We start from the raw sequence: 27667 nt of genomic DNA, 5'->3' as shown, positions 1-27667 counted from the left end.
AGGAAAACGACGAGACCTCCGACGCAGAATAGGTGGTGCCTGGGATCGGCTGCTCGCGACACTTCCTTCGATTTCGATCCGCCTCGAGCAATCGGAGCCCGAGGGTTTTCGATCTTGGTCTCTCTATCTCGAGGGTCACCCCCATCCGTAATCCCAGCGTCGCCTTGTCGCGGGACTGCCTGGCGATCTACACCGGGGAACGCAATGAAGGGCCTCTTCAAGTCGAAGCCGCGGACTCCCGCCGAGATCGTGCGTCACACGCGGGAGCTCCTCATCTACGTCGACCTCAACTCGAACTCCCGAGACACCAAGCGGGAGGAGAAGGTGAACGATCCCATCGCGATACCGTGCTCTTATCCTTCCTTGTGCTTTCTGCGGCATCTTTTCGTTTTCGTTTTTAATTTATTTGGCCTTTTGTTTGATGGTCTGTTGCCTAATAATTGACTATTATTGATTTAAAAAAAAACGATTTTGCTTGTGCTCACGTCTGATTTATTTCTGTTCATTGGGGTTGCACCGGGATAAAGTTTTTACTGCATAATGTGCATGGGGGTAAAATGAAGTGATGACTTTTCGTTGCTTTTCGTAAAGCTGATTCCTGCTTTTATTTTGAGACTTAATTATTCTTGTGTTGTCTACTTAGGAAAGCTGGAATATTTGTGGATACCGCTGCGTGAACGTAGAAAATAATCAATTGTTTATTGCTGCCACGTTGTGGTCTCACAGTCGAACGTTTTATTAATTAGACTAGATTTTATTAGCAACAAGTTGATTGAGTGGATTTAAGAACTATGGTGGTTCTTCGGAGAAGAGCTTGCCCCGTGGATTGTTCTTTAGAGTATCTTTTGTGGCTCAATAAACTAAATTTTCTTTTCTTGCTTAAAAAGCAATGCAAAACCTGAAACAAGCGAGTGCAATGATCACATAAAAACAATGTTGACATAGATCTTAAAAAAGTTGGCAGCTAGAGTCAAGACCCAGAGGAAAAAAGTTAAAAGTGTCTTAGGAGAACTTTGTTCGTTTGGTCTCATTAGTCCTTTTTGGAGTGAGCTTGGCCTATCCATCTTCCCACATTGTTCTTTTGATGCATGAAAATAGTTGTAATTTTGGGTTCTTGATAACTACAATTGCATGATCTGATATTTAGACTAGAAACATGGTCTGACCACAAGACAACATGCACTCTTTGGACTTTTCCAATTTAAAAAACTGAAACTGAAGAGGGCTTTTGTAGTCGGTCAAGTAGAAGTGAGCTAATCAGTTGAACTTCATTTTGATGGAGGGTGGCCAGAACCAATTATAGTCTGAAGTTCCAATTTTCATGTTTTAAAACAAGGTTTACTACTTACCTAGTATCTATATTTTTGCTTAAGGGGCAAGCTCTTCTCCATGGAAGGGCATTTACCCTTTTAATGCTTCCTCTTCACTTAGAAAAGGAGTTAGTACTGTTCTAAAGGTGGGGAGGGTTATGTATGCTGTTTCATGCAGAATAAATCAATTGGCCAAATTTTATGAAAAAAATGCTAGATAACTTTTGTGGACTTTGTTACATTTTTAATCAGAATTTGAATCCCCTCTAATTCGTTTAGTCCTTGTTTCTTAAGAAGTTTTGGTAAGCCTTATGGGTGGTTGTTCCTTATTGTTGTGAGTTGGACTCTTTATGAAGCCTTTTGAGTTTAAAAGTATTTCGAGTTTGTTTAAGGACATGAAGTTTTGGATTTAGGTAATATTATATGAGGAGAAAAAGAATGTGAGTTGGGCTATATCTTTGGTTTATAACATATATACATCTAAAAAGCAGTTCCGCATCATGCTTTCAAGCTCTCGAGAGTTTTGCTATCTCATTTGAGTTATAGGTTCAGTGAAGGATTTTGACTCCAAGTTTACAAGGGAAGGTATTACCTACTTAGTGTAGGTCAATTATTCTTTGTTTTAAAGTATAATGCCAAGGCACATATTTCACAAGAAAAATGACAAAACAATATGTAGTGTTAGGCATTAATTGACAGAGGGAACCAGGGCATAAAATACCAGAGTCTAGCTGGATAGAGAGGACGAGAGAGAAAAAGAATGAGATGAGGAAGAGAAAGAGATTTTAAAGAGAACAACAAAATAAAGGTGTCAGATATAATTAAAGAAAAACAGTCATATAAAAGAAAGGGTACAAGAATAGGAATGTCACCAAGGTATTAACCTTGGGCATTGGTTTTCCCCTCCAAACCCCCAACACAACCGGCTACCTTGATATATCGTCATTCACACCCAAGCCATTTCTCTTCATACGGGTTTGGCAGTTTGGCTGATAAGCATCATCCAGATTTATGTATGCTGCATAAAAGAAATGCTCCCCAAATCCCTACGGCTACACTTAAGCCAACATCATATCCTGATACATGTTACAGCTTAGCCTTTGCTCTTCAATTTGGTGTTGGGCTAAAGAGCATGACTTTGCAAAGGCTGCCTAAAATATTTGTCATATTTTACAGCTTTCGTAACTTTTAAGTGATTACATGACTTCAAAAATCAATGTAAAAGAGCCCCTTTTTAAAACATCCATCTATATCTTACTGAAGTTGTAAACAGAGACTCATATACTTAAAGACAAAATTCTGTTGACTAAAATTTTATAATAATATTTTTTATTTATTAATCATCTAAGCTCTACTTATCTTAAAGATAAGACTTAGATGAACTCTTATTATTGACTGTTATGTTCAACTCCTCTATGCAGATGGCAGAATTATGTAAAAATATCCGGGAGTTAAAATCTATTCTCTATGGCAACAGTGACTCAGAGCCAGTGGCTGAAGCTTGTGCACAGTTGACTCAAGAGTTCTTCAGAGAGAATACCTTGCGTCTATTAATTGTTTGTCTCCCAAAACTGAATCTAGAGGTAATTTTGTTAGTTACGATGTTTGATTTTGTTGTTGGAACTGAGATTGTTTTTTTTCATGGTTCAAGTGTAATAATTTTTAATTTTTTTTATACTGTACTACATATTAATCATCTCACTGAACACTCAGTTTGCCAACTTGTTGCTGAAATTTGTTGTGTTTTTGCAGGCCCGAAAAGATGCTACTCAAGTTGTCGCAAATTTGCAAAGGCAACAAGTTCATTCGCGGTTAATTGCTTCTGATTACTTGGAAGCTAACAAAGATCTTCTGGACCTTTTAATTTCTGGGTGAGACATTAAGTTCTACAGCTTTGTGATCAGAAGATCATATAAATAAATAAATATATACATATATATATATATATATATATATATATATATATATATATATATATATATATATATTGTTCATGATGTTGCTCATGTTTCTTTTTCTATAAGCAGAGATTTGTACCATTTATTTATTTAGATTATGTTTTAATATCATCTGGCTCCTTTAGGATTTGCTTGATTGCATACCATAAATAAATTTGTAGTGTTATTAGTTTTTTTTCTTATTGCAGAACATTTTCATATTGGTGTGAGCTCACCCTAGATATGCATACCTACTGCTTTTTAGCCTCGTCAACATCATCTTTATAGCATCCATATTTCAATATATTGGTCATTCTGTTTTGGATCTTTTAGCAGTCATTATGGCATGATGTTTGGCTATCAAATCCACTTGTTATATCATATTGTAACTGAACAGTAAAAACAACGGTAATGGCACTGGCTGGGGAGATATATAATGTTCTGTTCTTTTTTCTTCAACTAATTTATGATGAGAAATGATTTTTCTTTGACTACAATTGTATGTACCAGACATTAAATGGGATGGGTAACTGATTTTGATTAATAGATAAAATCCGTATATGTTCATCCACAAATCTTGATGTTAACTATGAATACAACAGTTGTTGATAAAAAAAACATTGCAAGTTTGTTATGTACTAATCACATGAATCTAGAGGAGAAAGTCAGTTCAGAAGAGGGGAAGTGGAAATGATGATGTCCAAGGAAAAGGTCATAAATGTAGTTCTTTTGGCGGATATGCACATTTAAATTTGCGAAGGCTTCATATTTCTTAGCTAATAGTTGTAAATTAATTTTCCATCATTTGTCTTATGAGAATTATTACAAAATAGAATACAAACTTTGTTGATAGTTTGGCTATGTTCATTTTTGTCTATAACGAGGTTGCAAAATATTATCTCAAATTCTGCAGCTACGAAGATATGGACATTGCTCTACATTATGGGGCCATGCTAAGAGAATGTATTCGACATCAATGTATAGCTAGGTATTTAATTTAGTTTTATTTAGGACATTTGGTTTCTTTCTTTTCTCAAAATTTTTGTGGCTACCATTTATTGTATGTTCTGATATCAGTCTGGCTTTTTTCCTTTAGATTCTACCACTAGAAAAACAAGGGAAAATTTATCAATTTCTTTATCAGTTATGTTCTAATTCTCCAGTTTCCTGTTTTGCCACTAGGCATATTCTCTTCTCAAGTTTATATATTACTTACAGAAAAAATATTGCAAGTGATGAATAAATGTTATGCATATAAATTGGGTGTTTAACATAAGGAATCAGTCTCCATTACAGAATAGTAGAATACTTTGATGAATTTCTTATCAAGATCTTGCTACATATTTTCTTGTATGGTTTTAAACTTTCTTCATGTAGTGAATGCCTTTTCTCACCGGTCAACCCTGAAACTTTGCTAGTCAATGGACTCGTTTCCATTTTATTGGCGTTTGTATATTGATATTTCATCTTAAGGCCCAAATTTCATTAAAGGAGTTGGCTAGTGTAGATTAGATGTTAAATATTTTGATCCAATGATGTATAAAATCTCTGACATTCTTCCATATAGCTCAGCCATGAGGACTACAATTGTGACCTCAATTTTGATTTAAGTGATTGGCACCAAGCAATTGAAATGAGTCCCACTCTTTAACTTTATAACTTGGTTGATCAAGTTATATTAATCCCAACTTTTATCCTGGCCTATCATTTTATCTTCCAGCACCTTTCGAATAATTTTCCCTAGACATCATATGAAAGAGCATACTTCTCTCTTCACTGTTGATTCGAGTTGCTTGTGTGAATTATTGTGTTTCACTATTGGTTGAGGTTTAAGAATCATAAAGTCATCAAATGCCTACATGGTAATGTGTGGAAACCCCTTGGCACTAGATAGAACAACTAGGCACACAGTCACAACTATGAAAAAGTTATGGTTATTATTCCAAAACTGATTCTTTATGGGCAAAATGAACTTGTTTGATGAAACTTCAATATCACAGCATTTTGCATATGAAATATCCTTTTTAACTACAGTTGGTACTGGCAAAATTTGCTGAAGATTAGGGAGATTGCAAGGAGATCTACTGGCTACAAGTTGGGTGATGGCGAAGCCTTATATTTCTGGACAATAGCTATCTGGAGGATGTTTACTGTTTAGAAACAGGGTGTATACTGAAGCTGGTAATCAGATCAAAGTTTCAGAACTCATTATCAATGGCAGATGAGTTTTCCATCTGCTCAATGATACCACTGATCAGATACGTGAAGTAAGAATTACTGAAATCAATGAAACTACTGTTTGGTTACCCCGGTGTTCCCCCAGGTTCTAAATAAATGCCTGTTAGTTCTATTAGGAATCCTTCTCCACTGTGAGGAGGGATGATATTGTTTGGCACAAGAAACAAATTCCCAGAAATGCCTGTTAGTTCTATCAGAAAATGGCTGCTTTATATTAGTATTATTTTTTGGCTTTTCTTTGCTGCTTACTGTTAATTTCTGACAGTGCATTCTTGCCTCTAAGTTTGATGGTTAAAATTTTTTTTGTCCTTGTAACCTGTGTTTTGCTTGTTGTTAGAGAACTAAGTGTTTTTTTGGGTAGTTAGTTAAGTTGAGGTTTATAATGTGGTGGGGCATGGCATTGTTTCACCACTTGGCATCTCATCGTTATTCCATTTTTTACTGGATTCTTTATTCTGATTTTGGTAAGAATAAAACTTTTACCCATGAAGAGAAAAAGCATTCTAGTAATTATGAAGTTATTATACAACAGATGATATGCTCTATATACTCCTCCTTCGCCTTTTCTGTGTAAATCATATAAGATGGAGATTCTATCACCCAATATTTGGTATCAGCCATAATAATTCTAATTTCAGGATGTCCCACTCTTATGTCCTTTTTATGTATGTTGTGTTGGAAGATACCTCTTTAATATACTAATGTAAATTAAAGTAAAAAAATTAAGAGGCATTAATTAAATACTGATTAGAACAATCAGGACACATGGGCTAAAAAAAGCATAATGATGAGGTTTTAACAAATTTCATTGTTGAAATTATTTATTGCACAAGGTTGTAGAACATTAATTTTTGTGTGGTAACTCAAAAGTAAAAATAACTACTTGTTTATGTTGCATTATTTAAAATTGTAAGCACTCTCATTTCCTAGTAGTAGGATGTAGTCTTTAAAATATAGGTCTTACGTTCACCGAAGCACTTGGGGGATTGCCTAGTCTGAAAGAACTAGGTGCCTAGGCTTTGGTGTGGCTAAAGGCTGAAGCACCTTGGTGCTGCTTTAACAACATTAGTTTTTAGTTAAAACCAAGGATCGTAATTTCGTACCGTACTGGAGTTTCAAGTGTAGCTTGGTATGGTATGGTACGATATAGAGTACCGAGCAGTAAACTAAGGTGTATCGCTTGGTGTATATATATATATATATATATATATATATATAAGTTTAAGAAAAGGTGACGTCGCCTCGTTTCTTCTGCCCACGCGGGGAGAGGTGCCGTTTCTTCTCCCCATGATGTCGCCAAGGCTTCTTCTCCCTACGCGGATGAGGAGAAGTCGCCGACGCCTCGTTGCCTCAAATGAGGAGGAGGCGACATCTTATCTGTGGCGTCCAATGATGGATCGGGATCGTCGAGGGAGAGCAACGCCAGATCTTTAGGTTCTCCCTTCTCTTCTCCCTCTTCTTTCTTCTCCCTCGGCTAATACCACTCGGTAGCAGGCAGCGATGGTTGAAATCGACCGTCACTGACCGATTTAGGGTGGTAACGGGGTGGAAGCAGCCCCAATCAACGACGGTACCGTCCGATAACGAGCGGTCTACGTATTGGTCTCTTGACAGACCGGTACGTACTGCTTGGTACGGGCAGTATTATTCGAAATTAAAATCCTTGTTTGAAACCAATGTTTTGACTTGTGTCACGAACGGTCATCGCGCACTCGCAACAATTCCGTTCAACGAACCGTTTTGACACGGACTTAGCTGGTTTTGCCTAAGTCGTGCGGCACCCTCGCGCGTCCGTCCGCAAAGGTCAGCCTCCCCGAAGCCTCCCATTGTCCCTTAGGACCAACAAACGAGAGAACGGGTTAAAGAGAACGCCTCAATCGGGATCCACAAGCAAACATGTCCGAAAAACACTTCATAGACAATGCAAATTACAAACAGACTTTACAAGCTCTGAACAGTTGCACAACAAAGGGTAAAATGGTCCATTACAGACCGAAAAGCTCTCTCACGTGTCCACATGACACAACCTTTATTTACAAGCCCAAAGAGGCCATCAACCCAACTAAAATGGGACTTATAAGCCTTCGGCTGCCCCTCTACACGCTGTACAAGGCATGAACATGCCAACAGACACGGACAGATATAAGCATTACATTAAACACCTTGTTTAGAAGTTTGTCTGTGACATTCTCCCCCACTTATCCCTTCGACGTCCTCGTCGAAGCCTTTGTGAACACTGCAACTCTTCGCCTTTGCTGAGTCTTCAATCTTCTGCTCCAGCTGCAATGCGCCTCCTGGCTCCCAGCTGCTCTCCGCTGCTGTTTTTGAGTAGTCGAACTTTGATCCGCCATGCTGCTTCAACTCACCAATGACTCTGACTCTGGTGTGGGGTTGGTTGAGTTGTGTTGATCCTCGTTGATTCCTGCGGATCCACCAAATGAAGGAAAAGACAATTCTTACTGCGCCAGTTTCTCAAAATTTCCACATGCTGCTTGAACTGGGTGGATGCTTGTTGGAGCTTTAACGAGCATCGCCTCGCAAACTTCTGAAGTTTTGGGTCCTTCCTCCACAAAATCTGCTCATTGACTCTTCTTTCAGTTAGTTGTCACATCCAAGTAGGTTCGCATCACTTCCGCTTTCGATTGACATTTCGTTGGGAAATGAAGCGGACAATCTACTCTCAGTAGCACTAATCACCGTTGGTGAGGATTTGACAACTATTGTCTTCCATTATCTTCGAAGGGTCTTTGAACTTGTGCAGAGCTCCTCTGCTGGATAGATAAGAGAACTAGGGTACTCGGTTTCGCCCATTCTCTTAAGAGTTGAGAAGGCAAAGGTTACTTGACTTCGCCCGCCTCCTCGAGGTTGTACTTCATGCATCGAGCTGGTTACTGGCCTTCGCTTGCTCTTTGCTCACACTTCTGAAGCACTTGAAGTGTTTGCACTCCTTGCGTTGACTTAGCTACTGTGATTCACCTTCTCAATGCCATTGAACTTCTGGAATGCAGGAAGTTTTCACCCCAACTTGGAGTAATTCTCTGATAGATGAGGTCGCCTCTGGGATTGTACCGTCTTCTCCATCAACCCTGCCGCCTACTCCACTGAGTAGCAAAGGTACAGCACCGCGTACTGCCTGCTTCGTTCCTTGGTCGTGCACTCTTGCATGACCCGAAGTCCTTCACTTACGGCTATCTTGATGAGAAACTTGTTGACACCGGTCTTACGAAGTTTCTTGGCCTCTGCCCTTCAGCCTTGTCTCGGTACTTGGAGATTGCCTCTGCATGCTCCACCTCCTCGGCCCCTTTCACGACCAAACGCTCTCCCTCTGTGAGAGCAAGGGATCAATGACTTTCACGGAAGTCCCGCTTCTGCGGTACCATGGCGCTGCCATGCCCATGGCCCTACTATCCGTCTCCTCGCATCTGCATCCCTTTTCTTCACGATCAGTAGATATGTCTCCGTAGCACTCCTCTGAGACCACCTCCATTCTGACTGATGCTTGATTTTGGGTAGCTAAGTCCCTCTGGACTCGTCGTCGCTTCCTCGCCCCTTTCGACCCCCTGCTTCAACACCTCTGTGTTCTCCAAGCAGTCTGTTTGGTCGATGGAGAGACAGACTGCAACTCCCATGCATGGCCTCTGCCATCACGTTGTAGGGTTTGCACCAATTCTGTTCTCCTTAGCTTCCTTGGTAGCAACGTTCGCTTACTCGGCCTTGTCCTCTGACTTGCCGGGCTCCCTTAAGCGAATATGAGTTCTGGAGCAGTCCAACTCTCCAGCTGCTTCGATCATACCTCTGCATGATCAAGTTCCTCCCATGGAACTCACTGGTACTTGCATTCAAACTTTTCCCTTGGTGGAACCCAGCCCCCATATGCTGATGACCAAGGTTTTCATCTGATGCAAAATTCGATGCACGCACGGAAGATCCGCCTCTGCGGTACCATGACCTTCACTCCTTGAATCCAAAGCCCTTCTTGCCGTCATGTTGTTCACCGAAGTGGAGCTCCCAGTAGCTCCCGATCATACCTCCATATGATCTAGTCCCTCCCGGGACAATGTCGTGTGTGTCGCATTGCCACGAACTGTTCCACCACGATCCGCTGCACCATGTCGCCTCTTGGTGACATCTCCATTGCATTCTGATCCTTGTGGAATAAACTCGAATTGTGAACCCTCCATGTGTGGCCTCTGCCAATACATCGCAGGGTCTCCTCCACCTTCGATTTTGTTCATTTAAGTGTGCCTTCATTTAAGTTGCTTTAGGTCACTCCCCCACTTGATCTCGCAATGCATCCACCAATGCATTCTCTCGAGCGAGATCATGCGACAATTCCTCGCCGCTTGCTCAGTCCATCGAGCTTCGTGGAGTTGTTGTTTGTTGAGGTACTCCTCCTCAACATGTGAGGTCCGTCTCACATGATTCTCCCTCTGGAGAGCCGGTACTTATCCCTCCTGGATAACTATCCCGTTAGAGCAACATCTCTCTTCGTTTCGGAGACCACCATCCCCTTGGACTACTCCGATCTGCTGAACAAACTGTGCACTGTTCTGCCTCCTGCAAACGCACTTGCTAGATTGCGACTCCATGTCAATACAGCCCCCGCTGCACCCCTCAAGGCCTAGCAACATGCTGAACTCGTTGCACACTTTAGCCTCCGACGGACGTATCCTTCACATGCCGAAGAGAAAGTTTCAATGCTCCATGGCGCTGAGTTTCGGTCGCCTTGGGATGGCCACGAACATTCCGTCGTCCGCATACAAGCCCATGCATGAGTACCAAATTCTTCGAGTTAGCAATTCCCCTCACCTCTGTGAGCTTTGCATAACTCTTTTGGTCGTTGAACAACTCATTCCACCTTGCATGGTCTCCTTCTTGCCAAGCGCCTCGCTTGCCTAAAGCACCATCAAGTATAGTTGTCAACGTTGAGCCGTAGCTCAAACTCAGCCATCCCAACCTTTGTGCGCTCCAAATTCTTCCAAGCTTGCCTGTTCTCGTTGTGCCTCTTGCGCGAAGGGTTGGCCATTCCTCTGAATGCCAATCTCATATGCCCGCTCCTTTGAGCGACTCTTTTCCCTACATCTCCATGCTCGTTTTCCCTCAAACGGTCGCGCGTGTGCTGACTGCCCTCAACGCAGCCCCGCTAGGTCCCCCACGTTTGCATGTCAAGTGTTTCTATGAGTGCTTGTCCCGCTCTGATACCATATGACACGGACTTAGCTGGTTTTACCTAAGTCGTGCGGCACCCTCGCACGTCCGTCCGCAAAGGTCAGCCTCCCCGAAGCCTCCCATTGTCCCTTAGGACCAACAAACGAGAGAACGTGTTAAAGAGAACGCCTCAATCGGGATCCACAAGCAAACATGTCCGAAAAACACTTCATAGACAATGCAAATTACAAACAGACTTTACAAGCTCTGAACAGTGGCACAACAAAGGGTAAAATGGTCCATTACAGACCGAAAAGCTCTCTCACGTGTCCACATGACACAACCTTTATTTACAAGCCCAAAGAGGCCATCAACCCAACTAAAATGGGACTTATAAGCCTTCGGCTGCCCCTCTACACGCTGTACAAGGCATGAACATGCCAACAAACAGGGACAGATATAAGCATTACATTAAACACCTTGTTTAGAAGTTTGTCCGTGACAGTTTGTCGCTCTCATCTACATGTACAGCTACTTGGCAACCTGTTTTGCCTTGGTTTTGAGTCATTTTGCTTGTAAAATGTAAGTTCGAACAAGTTGCAACGCTACAAAACGATCGCTCACCGAACCGAGCAAAACAGCCCCAAAACAGCCCAAAACAACTCCGTTTTCCTGTGCCGCGGGCTGTTTTCTGTAGCTCGCCTCCGCTCACCAAAACGTCAGCCATCTTAGCCCCTTTGAACCCCCTGGGTGGCACAGTGCTGGATGGGGCTTCGGTATAGTGTCGGGCGTTGAATAACCTTTCGCAAGTTCGCACGTTACCTTGACGGGAACTTGTTGTCGCGCTCGGCACCCGGTGAGCAGCTGTTTGTGGACTTGCAGCTGTTCGTTCAACCCTCTAAAGTCCTTATTTTCCCCCTCTCCCTCTTTTCTCTTGTGCACGCAAGGTGCTCGCTGAATTGCTTGTAAAGCTTACCCTCTTTTTGCGAGACGTCGGGACTTGTCCGTCGCTCGTTCTTTCGAACTAATCAACTTTCTCTTTTACAGGTCCTTCGGGACCTGCGAGAGGTTGTAAGTGGGCTGATCTTTGCGGAGCAATATCTCAAGGGCGAAGCGCGACTTAGGCAACGCAAGCTAAGTTCGCGTCTTTGCTGCAAGGGTGTCTCGCGACTTTGGCAACGCAAGCTAAGTTCGCGTCTTGGCCGCAAGGGTGCCTTACGCCTTAGGCAATTCCAGCTAAGGCCGTGACATTGTGGTATCAGAGCGGGCAAGCACTTCGAGCGAGCAGCGAAGGAACTTCGCAACTTCGCCATGGCAAAGCATCGTGGCGAATCAAGCAAGACGAGGCAAGCCGGACCCTTGCCCCAAGCAGCTGCAGGTGGGCTGCATGTGCATACTCGCTCTTATGCTGTTGGAGCCGCTCAAGAGGAGCGCGACAGCGAACATGACGAGCAAGAAGTTGGCTACTCTCCACGAGCGGAGGAGGCGCAATCTGGAGCGCCAACAAGGAAAAAGAGTCACAAGGAGAGACACACAACGGCGGAAACCCGCTTGGATGTTCTTGAAGCGAGTATGGAGGAACTCTACCATGGCCAACAAAGGCTTGTTGGGGTAGAGAGCTCGCAAGAGGAAGCAGAGTCTAGGATCGACAAGGTCGAGGCCCTAGTCGACCGACTGTCTAACGACACCAAAGACTCCGTGCAACACTTACAGGATGTTGTGGCGGAACTCACTTCAAAGGTGGCCATGCTCACAAGAGCACTAAATGCGGGAGGAAGCAACACCCGTGTTGCACCACCACAAAACTTGAGGGCACCCGAGCCTCATGGTTATGGAGGGGCCAGAGATGCCAATGAGCCTCATGGTTATGAAGCAGCCCCAATCAACAACGGTACCGTCCGGTAACGAGCGGTCTACGTATTGGTCTCATGACAGACCGGTACGTACTGGTTGGTACGGGCGGTATTATTCGAAATTAAAATCCTTGTTTGAAACCAATGTTTTGACTTGTGTCACGAACGGTCATCGCGCACTCGCAACAACTCCGTTCAACGAATCGTTTGTTGCTCTCATCTACATGTACAGCTACTTGGCAGCCTGTTTTGCCTTGGTTTTGAGTCATTTTGCTTGTAAAAATGTAAGTTCGAACAAGTTGCAGCGCTACAAAACGACCGCTCACCGAACCGAGCAAAACAGCCCCAAAACAGCCCAAAACAACTCCGTTTTCCTGTGCCGCGGGCTGTTTTCTGTAGCCCGCCTCCGCTCACCAAAACATCAGCCATCTCAGCCCCTTTGAACCCCCTGGGTGGCACAGGGCTGGATGGGGCTTCGGTATAGTGTCGGGCGTTGAACAACCTTTCGCAAGTTCGCACGTTACCTTGACGGGAACTTGTTGTCGCACTCGGCACCCGGTGAGCAGCTGTTTGTGGACTTGCAGCTGTTTGTTCAACCCTCTAAAGTCCTTGTTTTCCCCCTCTCCCTCTTTTCTCTTGTGCACGCAAGGTGCTCGCTGAATTGCTTGTAAAGCTTCCCCTCTTTTTGCGAGACGTCGGGAATTGGTCGTTCTTTTGAAAAAGATGTTGTTAGAAATTATAATATATTTTCTTAAGCATTTCTTTTTTTTTAACTTAAAAAGGTTGAATGAGTTTGGACTCTTCAATTGAGGCATCTGACATAATTTTCATCTGGCGTGTCAGACAACAATAGATCCCATCTCGTTTTTGTTGAGATTCCTCAGTCAAAGGGAGAGAAGTAGAGAGTAAATTTCTTTTATTTGATATATTTTGACAATGATTGTGTTCCATGTTTGTATTCTTCAAATCATTTCAAATTATTATGTATGATGGGTTGCCTTTTGCTTCCCAATGTCTGGATTTATCTAGTTTCCCCAGTAATATAGAATATAATTCATTAATATATTTGTTAGATGTGCATGATGTCTTAGTTAGTTGATGTATGAAAAACCATTCTCATAAGATTGTACCTTGGTACAAGGATTTCTTGCTCTCTTGTATGATCAAAAGCTTAAATTTGAGATGGAACAATTACTAAAAGGGATCAGCAGGTGGATGTACCTCCTGGAAGGAGAGGTCTTGGATATGTCTTTTGTAGAGCTAAAGTGTAAGGAGAATGCGAAGTTACTTTGCCCAATTTTGAAGACCTTAGGTGGAAAGGCATGATGGAATATGTGGCAAATCCATCCGTCGTAAAGTCCATGAAAAACAATAGACCTATTTTTGCAATCATATACATGTTTATTTTGCACTTATGCTCTGAGTACCTTTGCCTTTCTTTTAATTTTTCCAATAGGAGCACTGATTTTTCCTTCAAAATATTTGTATCAGTTTCATGGACCCTATTTTCTGTTTTCCTGTGAACTACTGCTCATGTTCTTATAGAGTAGAAGCTTATGATCAGAACACCTGGTCTAGCAAATAGTGATCCTGATCTAACAACTACAGGCTTCATGTTTAGGCGTAGTACATAAAAATCTAGGGTGCTTATGAACTACTTTGCAAGTTCCTAAAGAGCAGGAATTTTTTAGCAGATCAAGTGATCTAGAAAACAGAGATTCTGATCTCTTATAAATTTCATGTGTGGGCATTGTACATAAATGATCCAGGCTGCTTCTTTTATATGTTACCTTCTCTGGGGCTAATATTGCATGTCGTAAAGTACCAAGTAGTTTTAACTTTTAATCATGAAAAAGATAGAGGAATTTATGTATTATATTTGTAATGCTATTTCTAGTTCATATGGTTTACTTTTATTTTTGATCTGTTATATAGTATCAAATTAAGTGCCAGTTATTGGGATATACTTTTTTCATTATCAAAGTTTCCATATACAGGTATGTTCTAGAGTCAGAACACATGAAGAAGTTCTTTGATTATATTCAACTTCCAAATTTTGACATTGCATCGGATGCCTCTGCAACATTTAAGGTGAATTACTATTTCTATTTGTGAGTTTTACGTTATAATATTAATTGTTTGTTGCATTATTCACAGTATGGAAGTGTAGCAATCTGATTTAAGTACTATTCTCTTCTAAAAATAATAGGGGAGAAGTTTGATACAACAAAAATTACTAAATATGATAAATGTAACCAAAGATGCAAGATAGGGGAAAGATTTACACAGTTGATATGATCTTGAGACTACTGACTCAATAAAGCCCTTTCTATTAGGTTGCATCTATATAACTATGCACATTTAAGCATACATGTCATACTTGATAAATCATCATCCTTCTTGTCACTACATCACCACGACTGCCATCACTGTCACCATCCAGGCCTTTTTGCTGTCAATGGTATAGAACATAGGTCAAATCCTATAATCAAGAATCTTCTGTGAAACTTATAATGCCATTTTACATGCTTTCCACTTGGTGTCGACTCTAAAGCTGGTGTGGATTTTTGATGGACAACATAAATATAAGCAAGGGATTCACAGCAAGTATAAAACCTATATGCCTAGCGTAATATCTGTTCTTCATGTGACAGCTGCAGCTGCGAAATTTCTTATGCATTGCAAAAGCATTGTTGTCAAAGTAGGTAGTTGCTCTTAGGGTGGAACTGCACCGTTGCTTGGGGCAAGTGAACCAATAAACCATGCACATACTCAAGCAGAGAGTTTTAAAGGCATGGGCACTGTTGCTCTTGGGTGGGAGTGCAGCCATGTTTTGTTAATTTTGTTGTCTTTTGTGATGAAAAAGCTATTTCGTCTATGGAATAAATTTAGTATATTAGGAAAATTATGTAAATAAAACCTCCACAGTACATTGGGTTCAAGTCACAGAAATAATCTCTTTAAATATTTAAAGTTAAGGGAGCTTTGTGCGTTGAGTACCCCCTTTTAGGAAATTTATGTAAATATTATAAATTGATTCTTTGCAACATATTTGATATGATGAACCCAATGCTTGGGGCTCCCACCAATACTAAATCTTACCCTTACATGTAGGGAGAACCTAGATTGTCTAATTCATAAAGAAGCAACCTTCGTTGTACCAAGGCTCTACCTTTATGGAAACATCTTTGATGTCTTTATATTATTTACTTAGATTTCTCAGGAAAAAAAAGGATGCTGAACAAAAAGTTGGGAAACAATTCTTGGTCTTGGTTGAAGATTTTGAGGCTTGTTTAAGTTTCTTGACCTTATAAATAATCTCAAAGAATATGAAAAGAAAGCAGTTAATATCAATAAATTATTCTGTAAAAAGGTAGATTGTCCACCAAAATAAACTTGGAGTACATTTACCATTAAATATAACATAGAATGATTGATAAGTCTTGATTTAGTGAATGTAATTTTCTTCAAAAATTTGTATAAAACATATGTTTGAAAGAATATATTCTTTTTCTCACAATATATATACATATACATATATATATATATATGTATGTATGTATATATATGTATTTATGTATATATATATATGTATGTATATATATATATGTATGTATATATATATATGTATGTATATATACACACATATATATTGGCAGACCTTGGTAGTTGGTACATCGGTAAGGTGTCTTTTTTGTAACTTGATAGACAAGGGTTTGAGTTGCAAAAATAACCTCTGTGGTTGCATACATTTGAGGACCTCGCATTGGCGGAAGTCTTGTGCACTGGGCACGACCTTCTAATATATATATAAGTTATGTGAGACTGACTACATTTGTATGAATGAGCCAGAGTGATTTTGGTGTATAAATCCCCTCCATGGTATGATTCCATTGTCCTTGCATGAGGCATGTCTGGCATGAGAAATAGAGCCTTAGGTTTGATGATTAAAAATCAGAATAACTTTGAAGCTATTTTTTCATCCTTCTCTTTCTAATCGCATTCTCAAATCCTGGATTAAAAAAATATTTTCTTTGTTCTGTATGCTTGTCGTGCATTAGATTTGGTATGGAGTATCTTGTTCTACATCAGATTTGGTATCAAAGTTAATGACCTACATCACTGATGTGGCTTCTAGTTAGCGGTCATCATCTTAAGTGCAATACTTTTGAGGAATGGGTTCTAGTCTTAGCAACAGAACAATCAAACCCCTCCTTGTCTGAGCCAATCTTTCTAACGCCTTCATAATGCATTTTGTGTGGGCCATCACTTCTATACCTTAAATTTGCTTCAGTTTAAAACCTATGGAAATCATTACTGGGTTTGTGTGGCTTTATCTGCTAAAATCTCTCACACTCTCTCTCTCTGCATTTTGTAGTAAATTTGTTTATGATAGTCTTTGCATGCTGATCCTAGCCTTTTGACTTTGCTGGCATATGTTCAATGTCTTTATTTGATTTTTTGAAAATTTCTTATACATTTGTATATTTAATTATTATAAGCAGTGAAGGTAATTTGTAATTGTAATTCAGGAGCTTTTGACGCGGCATAAATCAACTGTAGCTGAATTTCTTGCTAAGAATTATGATTGGGTAAGTGATCACTTTCTGCATGAGTTTATTGCTGCAGCTTTATTCTTTTGTAGTGATGAACTAGAGAGTCTATGATGTTTGATATGATCCAGGAATTGAAACTCATGATAGCTAAAAGCTAGGCTTATTTGATCCCTTGATAAATTTACTTGGCACTTATTAACCAGCTTGAACTTTTAGGCATAATCTTGGTGATTAAATTTTGTTGATGAATAATCTGTTGCAGAAGTCAATTTATAAGTTGAATTTTCATATTACACTAATATATAACCTAGAATAGATATACAGTTCTGTTTATTTACCTATTGTTGACTTTGATATCTTCTTATTCATCATAATTTATAGTTATTTTAGTTTGTCAAACTTCAATTTAACTTTTTAAATAAATAAGATAATTATTTGTTGTCCATTTTCATTATCCATCTTTATAGAGTGCTTGCTACTAGGACCAGCTTTTAGAACATTTTTCTCAGTGAAGTAGAAAGGTACAGTGTATTATGGATGTATAGTTGTATACAATCCTTTCACATGGCGTACCATGTGGTGCTTTTAGCCAAGGTTTTCAATTTCGAATAATACCGTCCGTACCGGGTGGTACGTACCAGTCCGCCAGTAGACCGGCACACGGACCGCTCGCTACTAGGCAGTACGTACCAGTCCGCCAGCAGACTGGTACACGGACCGCCCACTATCGTGCGGTATATATATATATATATACATATATACATATATACATACATATATACATATATAAATATATATATACATATATACATACATATATACATATATAAATACATAAATACATATATACACATATATACATATATACATACATATATACATATATATACACATATATACATATATATACATATATATACATATACATATATATACATATATATACATATATATAAAGGGCGACGTTGCAGATTTTTTATTTTACTTATATATATATATATATAAAAGATTTTTTTTACTATATATATACCGAGCGGTATACTGAAATATATCGCCCGATATACAGTATCATACCATACCGAGCATCTCGAAACTTCGGTACGATACGATATTTCGATCATTACTTTTAACTTTAGCATGAGATGTAGGAAGACAATAAAAAGTCCAATAAAATAAAAGAATATAAAGTTTTTGTTACAATTGTTAATAAATTATATTATTAATGCTATGCATGGTTTGTCGTGCTGACTTATACCGAGCGGTATGTATTGGTCTGACAAGGGACCAGCATGCAGACGACCTTGTATCGCATGGTCTGTAACAGGGGACCCTATATCTCCTGATACAGGGTTTGTACTGATCGAAACAATCGAAATCTGATTGTTACCAACTTGTTTTGGTTAGTAACCGTTGGATTTTGATCAATATCGATCAATGGCTGGGATTTGTTGAATTCAAATAGTTCATTTGACTATTTAAACCAGATCTAAGGGTTTTTAAACCCTTTCTACTTTGTCATTCTCTCTCCTTTCACTGTCTTTAACTCATCAACTATCTCAATAACTTGCATATTTCTCACTTGCACTCTCTTGAACTCCACAAAAGTATAATTTATGGATTGGATCAAGCTTGGGAGGCTAATTAGAGAGGATTGACACCTAAGTTGATATACAGATACATAGGATCGAGGACGTCGATCCACCACCCTTGGAGTTCCATAATTTCTTTTTGATGGTAGACCCAAGTATATCCATAGATCGATTACTTGATTCATTTGAATCTTAAAGTTTAAGTTGTTTAACAATAATCTAACAATTTGAATCATTTCTTTATAGATAATTTAATATCAACGAAAGAATGATTCAGAACGTACCATTAAGCTACACTTCAAATCTTGAAAAAGATATGAGCCGTTATTCTTTCCTAATTTAGATTATTTTTTGCTAAAATTATACTAAATTTATATATATTTTCAACTTTAAAACCCTAATCTAATTTTTTTAATCTATTTTTCAGAAATTTTAGAGTTATTTTCAATCATTTTTTCATACCATCGTTATGCCTTGTTGTACTGACACATGATATGTCGGTTCGGAGTGGTACATATCATACCATTGGTCGGTTGGTACATCGGTACGGGTTGGTAAGGCGAACCTTGATGCTCTAGATAAAATGTGGAGAAATCAAAAAATTACATGTAGACATATTAATAGTTAGGAACAAATGCAAGAACATCTAACTTTGAAAATTGTTTCTACTCGATGCCAGTATGGAAACCTTTAAATTGCATAAGGGAAATTAAAGGAAGCTGTATGCTATTGCTTTGATGTGTGTCTTTTCTCTTTGACTAGAACCTTACTATGTAACTAAGGGGTACTTATATTTTTACAACCTAATTGCATCTGCATGGTATTTGACTGAATTAAGATCTTTAGGTCTCATTGTAAAGGATTATTCTGTTCAAAGCACCAATTTCTTTTGTTTTCATGTTATTGTAGTTCTTACACTTTTATGGTTTTATAGGACACTGAGTAGTTTGGATAATTTTTGTTTGTTTGTTGCAGTAAATACAGAGTAAATATTTTGTTTGTAGTTCCTGTAAATTCTTGATATGCATTAGTATCCATTAATCTGAATTCATATATAATTTTGGTTATGGTTCTTAAAATTCACCAGAATGTGTTCTAAATTTAGTTTATCTTTTTCATGAGACTTGATCAGATGTTCTTTTTGACATTTATTTGATAATTGGATATTTATTCCATAATTATGTGATGTTAGCATGAATTGCACCAAAATAAGTAGGTCTTATGAAGTTGTCTTGCTTTTGGTGCTGCCCTTGGTGATAGTGAGGGTTTGAATTTTGTTGGCATGGGGCATAATATATGTTTACTGTATGAGATCGGTCTTTTGTTCACTGGCATAATCTATGTGTTTGACAAATTATGTGTCAGCAGATCCTCTACAGGCTCAGAGCCCTGTGTTCGTTCCATGCTAGTATGTCATTATTTGCTTTCACAAGCAATGTTTGGTGTGTGACATGATTGATAAAAGGGGAATGGGGGGTAATTAATTGGGTATGGTTGTGGGCACATCTGCTTTCAGTTTTGCCTGGGCTATCATTAACTATCTGGCAGGGCAAACATGTTGAAATTTTGGACCTTTTGTAATTATATGAAAATGCTTTCTTGAAATCATTTTAAGACCTCATATTTTAATATGAAATTTTCAGATAAATAATTGTTGCTGCTAGTTTCATGGCTAAATCATGGATTTTGTATGATGTAGATTCTAAACCTCTTGTCTGACTTAGGTAGTTCTTCCCTTTAACTTTCTTTCTTGTTTCTTCAATTACCAGCATTTGATTCTATTTCTTCATGTTAGTCTTCCAAGTTCTCATGCACTTGTTGAGGTGATTTTTGGTTTGTTGTGATTAAACCCTAAACCATACTGAACCAATTATAACCAATTGCAAAAAAGATGTTCCATTCCTACAATGACAAACATTTGAGTCATAAAAGATGGGACTGGCATCACAAATCGTTTCCTGCCGTTGAGTTTATTTAGAGTAATATCACTTGTTAAATCAAGAGAATTCAAATTTTTTTATTGGTTCTACAAAGGTTTTAGTATGCCTTTCTTTGCCTCCTCTTGCATTATTAAATGGACTTACCTTGTATAATCACAATATCTATAAGTCTATTTTGTACATATCCATGCCATCTTAAATGGTCTCTCATTTTATCCTCTACCAGATTACACTTACTTGTTTGCTAATGACTCTTCTTTTCTTTTTTTTGGAGTAACCCTGGAAAACCACCTAAAGTTTCTTATCTCGACCATATACACCTCATGTACATTTTTCTTAATTATACAACAGTCATATCCATAAAACATAGTTGGATCTATGGCTTCGTTGTTGTTGTTGTTGTTGTTGTGGTGCATATCCATAAAACATGTTTGATCTTATACAATTTTCCTTTTGATGTATGGAACTTTTGATGATCACATAAAAATTCAACACTTTCCTCATTTTGGTTACCTGCTTTTACTCTATGAACAGTTTTTTTTTATCAATATCTTCTTACCATTGAATATTGAAGCCACCTATTTTTACATTTAATACTTCCTGTTCATCCATTTTAGACCTTAGTTATCTCTTATTCCTGAAAGAACTGATTCAGTCCTAAAAAAATGATTCATACTTGAAACCCAAAATTGTTTATCGAGGAAAGTGACTTAGCCAATACACTGATGTAGAAAGAGATTTTTTTTCAAACATAATTGAGATTTAAAGTTCTTATCCCATTTAGACTATTCTAATGTACAGAGGACAATAGGAATTATAGCTAATAGTAGATCGTGGTTGTTCATTATAAATAGTATTACAGGTTCTCGAAAAGAGAGGGGTTAAAGAGAGTAACAAATTGCCAATATGTCATATTTCTCGTTCCAATTGTTTATCTTGTCACTCAATCCAAAAGTAAGGAGTTGAAGTGGAGGCACTTAATAATTCTTAACCCAAGAGAGTCTACATGTTGTGTAACATAAACCTCATTATAATGTTTCTGTCGGATTGCGATCCTGAATTCCTATGCTGTTTTACTGATGTTGTCATTTGTCTAATCACAAACCTGACTGTATTGGGCCTTAGTCTTAATCAGTGATTTAAAAAGCGTTAGGCGCCAAGGTACCAAAATGCCCGAGGCGTTAGGCGCTTGCCCGAGCAAAGCAAGGCGCTCTAAAATATTAAAATATAAAAAATATACTTTGATATTTTAAAATATTCTCTACTGTTAACAATAGTAGAGAAGAGTAGAGTGTGAGAAGGATACCGAGGTGAGAATTGAGTCGCGAACAGGAGGCTACTATTTGAGAGTCGTGGCAATGGTAGCGGGCGGTAGCGGAGAGTAGTGGCAGCGGACGATAGTGGAGAGAGGCAGCAACAGTGGTAGCGGAGAGCAGCAGGAACGGTAGCGGAGAGCAGCAATAGCGATAGTGGCAGCAACAGCGGCAGTGGAGAGAGGCAGCGATAGTGGAGAGAGGCAACGACAGCAGCAGCGGTACCAAAGAGAGGCAGCAGCAACAGCAGAGAGAGGCAGCGGAATCGAGTGTAGAGTTAGGGGAAGTTGTGACGAGGGGGAGGCTAACATGTGTGCATAAGTTGGTTCAATCGAACCAACTAATCGAGCACTCGCTGCCTCTCTCCGTTGTCGCTACTGCGGTCAGTCGCTTGGTTTAAATTGGGCGCTCGCCCAAAGCGCCCGGCGCTTGTGCTCGGGCGAGCGCCTAGGTGGCGCCTCTTTGAAGCGCATCGCCTGGCCATTAAACGAGGCGCTCGGCCCTCGTCTCAACTCGCTCGAGCGCCTAGGCGAGCACCTGAGCGCCTTTTTAAATCACTGGTCTTAATATGTAGCCTGCACATTAACTGTTCATCCATACTAGCTAGTTTTGCCTTTATTTTTAATTGCTAGTCTCTACATTAGCAGCTCAATTGTTAACCTATCCTTGACTTCTAGTTGGGCCATAATTTCAACATTGATACCAAGGTTTCAAATCTTGACCTTACCGAACAGTATGGACTGATATTTACCAGTGTGATCAATTGTGTATATTGAAACATATAGCTCAATAATGTTATAATGCCATTCAATTTTATTGTTTATTACTTATTAACTAATATTATGTGATATAGGTTGGAATACCACTTGGAATACTGATATTGTATCTGTCTACTAGGTTTCCAAAACTGATTTTGGACTGAGATTTAAATCTTTGATTGGTGGTGGTACATCTATATTTTGTTAATTAATTCGAGAAAAGTACTCCTAGGATTTGAGGAAAAAACAACTTTTAAAAAATATTGAACATTTGTTTTATATGCTTTTATGAGTTTATCTTACTCTTGCAACTACCTTTGGTTACAGTTTTTCACTGAATTCAACTCAAGGCTGCTGTCATCCCCCAATTACATCACAAGAAGGCAAGCTATCAAGGTAATGCAACTTTGATGTAACAGATTATTTTGGAGAAATAAACCTGCTGGATCACTTCATGATTTTTAGGGTTATAATCCTTTAATAGCTTGAGAGCCCTGGAAACAGCTATCTGATTCATCTGTGGAAGTAGTGGTTTTTTTTTCCTTATCTATAATTTGGAACATCCTCCAGCTTCATATTTGTTACATAAGTTCTCTTTTTCACAGCTTCTGGGAGATATGTTGCTAGACAGGTCAAATTCTGCAGTTATGATACGCTATGTTAGCTCAAAGGATAATCTTATGATTCTAATGAATCTTCTCAGGGTATGTTAAATTTTGTCCGCTGTTTTTCAAAAAGTTAATGTCTTTATAATTTTACCATTTGTTGGTTTCAAATATTTAAATTAATTTTAACTGAAGTTATTTTTCTGCAATTTTTTTGTTTTTTATTCTAAATTTATCATGGATGATTTGAATATGTGACTGTATAACCAAGAACCATTTTACTGTCCCATGAAGGTTATGGTTTTATGACTTCTGGAAAGTGGAGATGCCTCAAATTTAATTTTAAACAGAGTATCATCCCAGTTAGAGATGCCATTTGCTTCTATTTATTAATTTACTTTACTGTAAAATCTTGTTTTCTCCATTCCTTTTCCTTGTTAACTCCGAGGAAACTGTTTCAAAAAAGTAAACATTGAGCAGGAGATAAATGGTCTTCATACATCACTATTGGTGTGATTTTTGTCGACATAATACAACCTTTCCAATCTGACTGTTTTTAGCTTCTTCCATTCTTTGTTTTTAGCTTCTTTCCAACCTTTGTGGTCCTAAAAGTTTTCTTTTGCCTTTGTGAATTCATCAAAATTTCCCTTAGATTAAAAATTTTGCAACATATTGGCTTATACGTTCCTTCTGGTTGTTTTTATTTAGCTGACAACCAGAGAGTATGTCTAGTGAATCAGGTTGATGTTAGTCAATCATGATCTTTCATTTTTGTTTGATATATCTGGTATCAAGAATTAGCTGAGGGTCGATCCAGTTGCAAGGAAAAAAATGGAAATGGATTCGAAACTATATACAAGTTGATAATTTTTTTTACAAGTTGATTGGAATGTACATAAAAGAATTGAAAATCACCTTTCCTTTTCCTTTTCTTGTTTTGGAATGTTCCAAAAAGTAAAACATACTCTGTTTGGATGATGGAAAGTCATATGGAGAATTGGAGCAGCTTTTGGCTTTCCACAGAGAATGTTCTGGAAGATGAAAAACTCCCATGGAAATCTCAAAAAGAAATTTCCAGATTTTTACCTCTTTTAATCAAACATTAAAAAATAACTTTAGTCTTCCATCAAATTATTGATGCGACCAAACGTTCTATACATGTTATGTAGCATATGAACTTCAAACCACCTCACGCAATGGCCCCGCCTTAGTCATCTAGAGACAACAACTTTCCTGCTATATTTGTACCTTTTAGTGATTTCCGTTCATATTTTAATTCATACTCTATTCTGATCATCTTTTGGTGTTTTAGGTTCCTTCTATTGAATCTTGTTGATGCTAAATAATCTCATTTTTGATACAGACAAAGGTTGGATAAGTCCTCAAGCCAATAATGATTGTCTTATAGAAGTTCTAAGTGATGAGATTTCATGGAGTGACAATTTCCTTGAGAATGGAATCTTCTCTTACTAAGCCACTTAGTACCAGGGTTCTCAATTTCGATGTGTACCATTCGGTATGGGTGGTACGTACCGGTCCGAGAGGATATTGGTACGCGGATTGTTCTCTACCGGGCGGTACTAGTGTTTTGATGGGTACCGAGGCATACCGACCGGTACCATCCCAGATTTCGACTGTTACCAAGGCATATCGGTCGGTATGCCTTGGCGTGGTAGGTGGAGATATTTTTAAGGTTTTAGGGTTTCCCGTCGGTATGCCCTAGCATACCGACAGTACATATCAGTATGCATCGTATTGAGCATAGCTCGGTGGTATGGACCGGTATTCAAAACCCTACTTAGTGCTACCATAGATATATGAGATTTAATCCCTAGAGACTATGCTTGAGATTTTTATCTTTTTAATTTGCAATTAAATCATGGTGAATTGTAGTAATATCTTCTTTTTTTTATATATCTTGTTCGTTCTTAGAGGCTGAATTGAAGTTTAATAGCATAATTATATCCTATGAAAATGTTACATGGATTAAAGGGATGGCCTGTGCTTACCATTCTGGTAAGGATATAAGAAACAATTTGGGTCTTTTGTTGGGAGTCATAGCCCGATATAACATAGTCTGAATGCAATTGGCCTGTTTTGATGCTGAATTGGATTGGTTGTCTGAACATGAGCTAGAATTTAATGATGGCTTTCTAGGAGTCATCTAGAATGTGAGCAATGTTTGCATTTTGTTGATATGCCTCATTGGCTTTGCAGGGAAAGGCCGGAAAGAAGGCATAGGAGAGTTCTGAGTTTTGTTTAATTTTCTTCACTTTTTCATTAGTTTTGTGATATCTTTTTACTTGCTGCTGGAACTCGCTGATGGCATTGGCAGTTTGTTGTACCATGCCGGTAGAACATAAATTTCCAACACCAGCTAATACTCCACCTGCAGCTGTATCTTAGAAGCCTTGGCTAACAAAAGTTGATATTGTAATCAGTGTCATATACATGATTGTGAGATTTATTCTACTTTAGATGGCATTCTTTGTGGAAAAGATAGAAGGTAATGAAAAACCTTTGTCCTTTTCTTTTTCTTAGCAAGATAATGATATGACATTCCACTTTATTCTCCCCTTTCACTCCTCGTCACCTCTTTCAACCATGTTGGCAACCTACAATATTCATTTTTTGGACACCATACTGGAGTTGCTCCAACATCCACACGAACTTCTTGTTTAATGTAAACAATGACTTTGGGGCTGGTTTGATTCATTTTGTTTCTGGGTCTTATTTATCTACCTTCCCTGGAGGAGAATAAAGTTCCTCACCATTAACAATACCAGAATTTGTGATAGCAACATTCCTAATTGTTGCTTGCTTCAGGCCTCTACAGCAGGGTGTTGGTCCTTGTTAGGAGGACAAGGGAAAAGAGGGAAAAGGAAATCTCTACCTTGAGCTTTGAAACAGAAACACTTCAAAATGCTTGTTTTATTCATAGTGGGTACTGACACTTGATGGATATTCCCAACAAGTATCCTGTCTACAGTGACATACTAAAAATTTACTTTTGTATATTCTAATTAGCTGTATGTATGTAGAAGTAACTTATATCTTGTATCTTCTATATAAGACTTTAAGCCATGTAGACTAGTGGCAAGCACATGTAATTCAGACTTTTTAATTTAGTCCTGTATGCATTTGATTTTCCTTTGTGAATATATGCTATTTGTATAAGTAATTGTTAAGCCTCTTATAATTCATATATACATTTATAATAGGCTTCTGAATGTTCAAAGTACAAAGTGAGATATTAAATTGTCATGTCCATGATGTGTAGTACCATTGTGAACTTCTATAATAGCGCAACTATGTTGGTGCCTGTTTCATATGCCCTAAATACTTATCTAACATTCTGCAGTCTTGAGTTTCTTTTAGCTTTGTGCTCCTATTGGTAGAAGCCTTAAATACTACAGTTTGTAGAAATTGATGATTGTACATTGATTTCTAATTCCATAAGTAACTTGTCACATTTGGTAAGACTCGATTACTTGGCTGATGTAAAGATTTTTATTAATTTTGTTCAAAGGGAAAGACTCTTCATTCATAATTTATTGGAGTTTGTGACACTAAAACACCAAAACATGTAAATAATGCTGTCTTCGTTGGTATGAAATGTATAATTATACATCATACACTGGTTTTATTTTGTCTTAAATGCTTATGTACATTAGATCATTATTATGCATTATCAGCTTATTTGTTCTGGTCCAGGAATCAAGTAAGAATATCCAAATAGAGGCATTCCATGTATTTAAGGTACAAATCAGGTTTCTTTTCTGCATATGACTTCCAATCTATTTTTAGTTTTTCAAATATTGACTGCATGTTCATTGCAAATGTCAGTTATTTGCTGCTAATCAAAATAAGCCACCTGAGATCACAAGCATATTAGTCACAAACAAGGACAAGCTGCTCCGGTTTTTAAAGGACTTCAAGATAGACAAAGGTAAAATCTCCATTGAATTTGCATTTGCTCTATGTTTTACTTTTTCTAGCTCTGATATACACCAACAAAAATGCCTCCTGACATTTATTACTATGAATTCTTTGTCAAATTATGTGGAACTACTTTTATATATGACAAATGCCCAAATAATTTCTGGTTCATATCAAATGGCTTTTTTTTTTAAGGCAAGCTCAAATTGATTTAGTGGTTTTGGCACTAATTTAATATCTCACTTGTGCATATCAATTTCAACAGAGGATGAGCAATTTGAAGCAGACAAAGCTCAAGTTGTGAAAGAGATACAAGCACTTAAAAAAGAGAACACATCATAGTGGACTTTTTTATATGTTGTTGTAAATTTAGAATTCCTATCTGGGATTTCACTGTTTCTGGGGTCTTGGATGTTATGCATGGACCGACTGTGTATTTACCGAAAATATACACTAGCCTTAAAAGTACATGCATTTTGAA

At 38.4% G+C, this 27667-nt stretch overlaps 1 protein-coding gene across 1 annotated transcript; it reads left to right on the top strand.

Annotated features, from left to right (window-relative positions):
* LOC135599106 (putative MO25-like protein At5g47540) lies at positions 1 to 27667 on the top strand. The gene is made up of 11 exons (XM_065093845.1): positions 1 to 324; positions 2732 to 2893; positions 3063 to 3181; positions 4161 to 4235; positions 14484 to 14577; positions 17019 to 17078; positions 22970 to 23038; positions 23248 to 23346; positions 26962 to 27006; positions 27094 to 27196; positions 27452 to 27667. Exons 1-11 carry the CDS (start codon positions 205 to 207, stop codon positions 27526 to 27528), a joined length of 1023 nt encoding a protein of 340 aa, XP_064949917.1. The 5' UTR covers positions 1 to 204; the 3' UTR covers positions 27529 to 27667.

The sequence above is a fragment of the Musa acuminata genome, chromosome BXJ2-1, assembly GCF_036884655.1.
Source record: "Musa acuminata AAA Group cultivar baxijiao chromosome BXJ2-1, Cavendish_Baxijiao_AAA, whole genome shotgun sequence".
In the NCBI taxonomy this organism is placed as follows: Eukaryota; Viridiplantae; Streptophyta; class Magnoliopsida; order Zingiberales; family Musaceae; genus Musa; species Musa acuminata.
The sequence above is the reverse complement of the archived record's forward strand: the minus strand, read 5'-3'. Positions and strand labels throughout refer to the sequence as shown.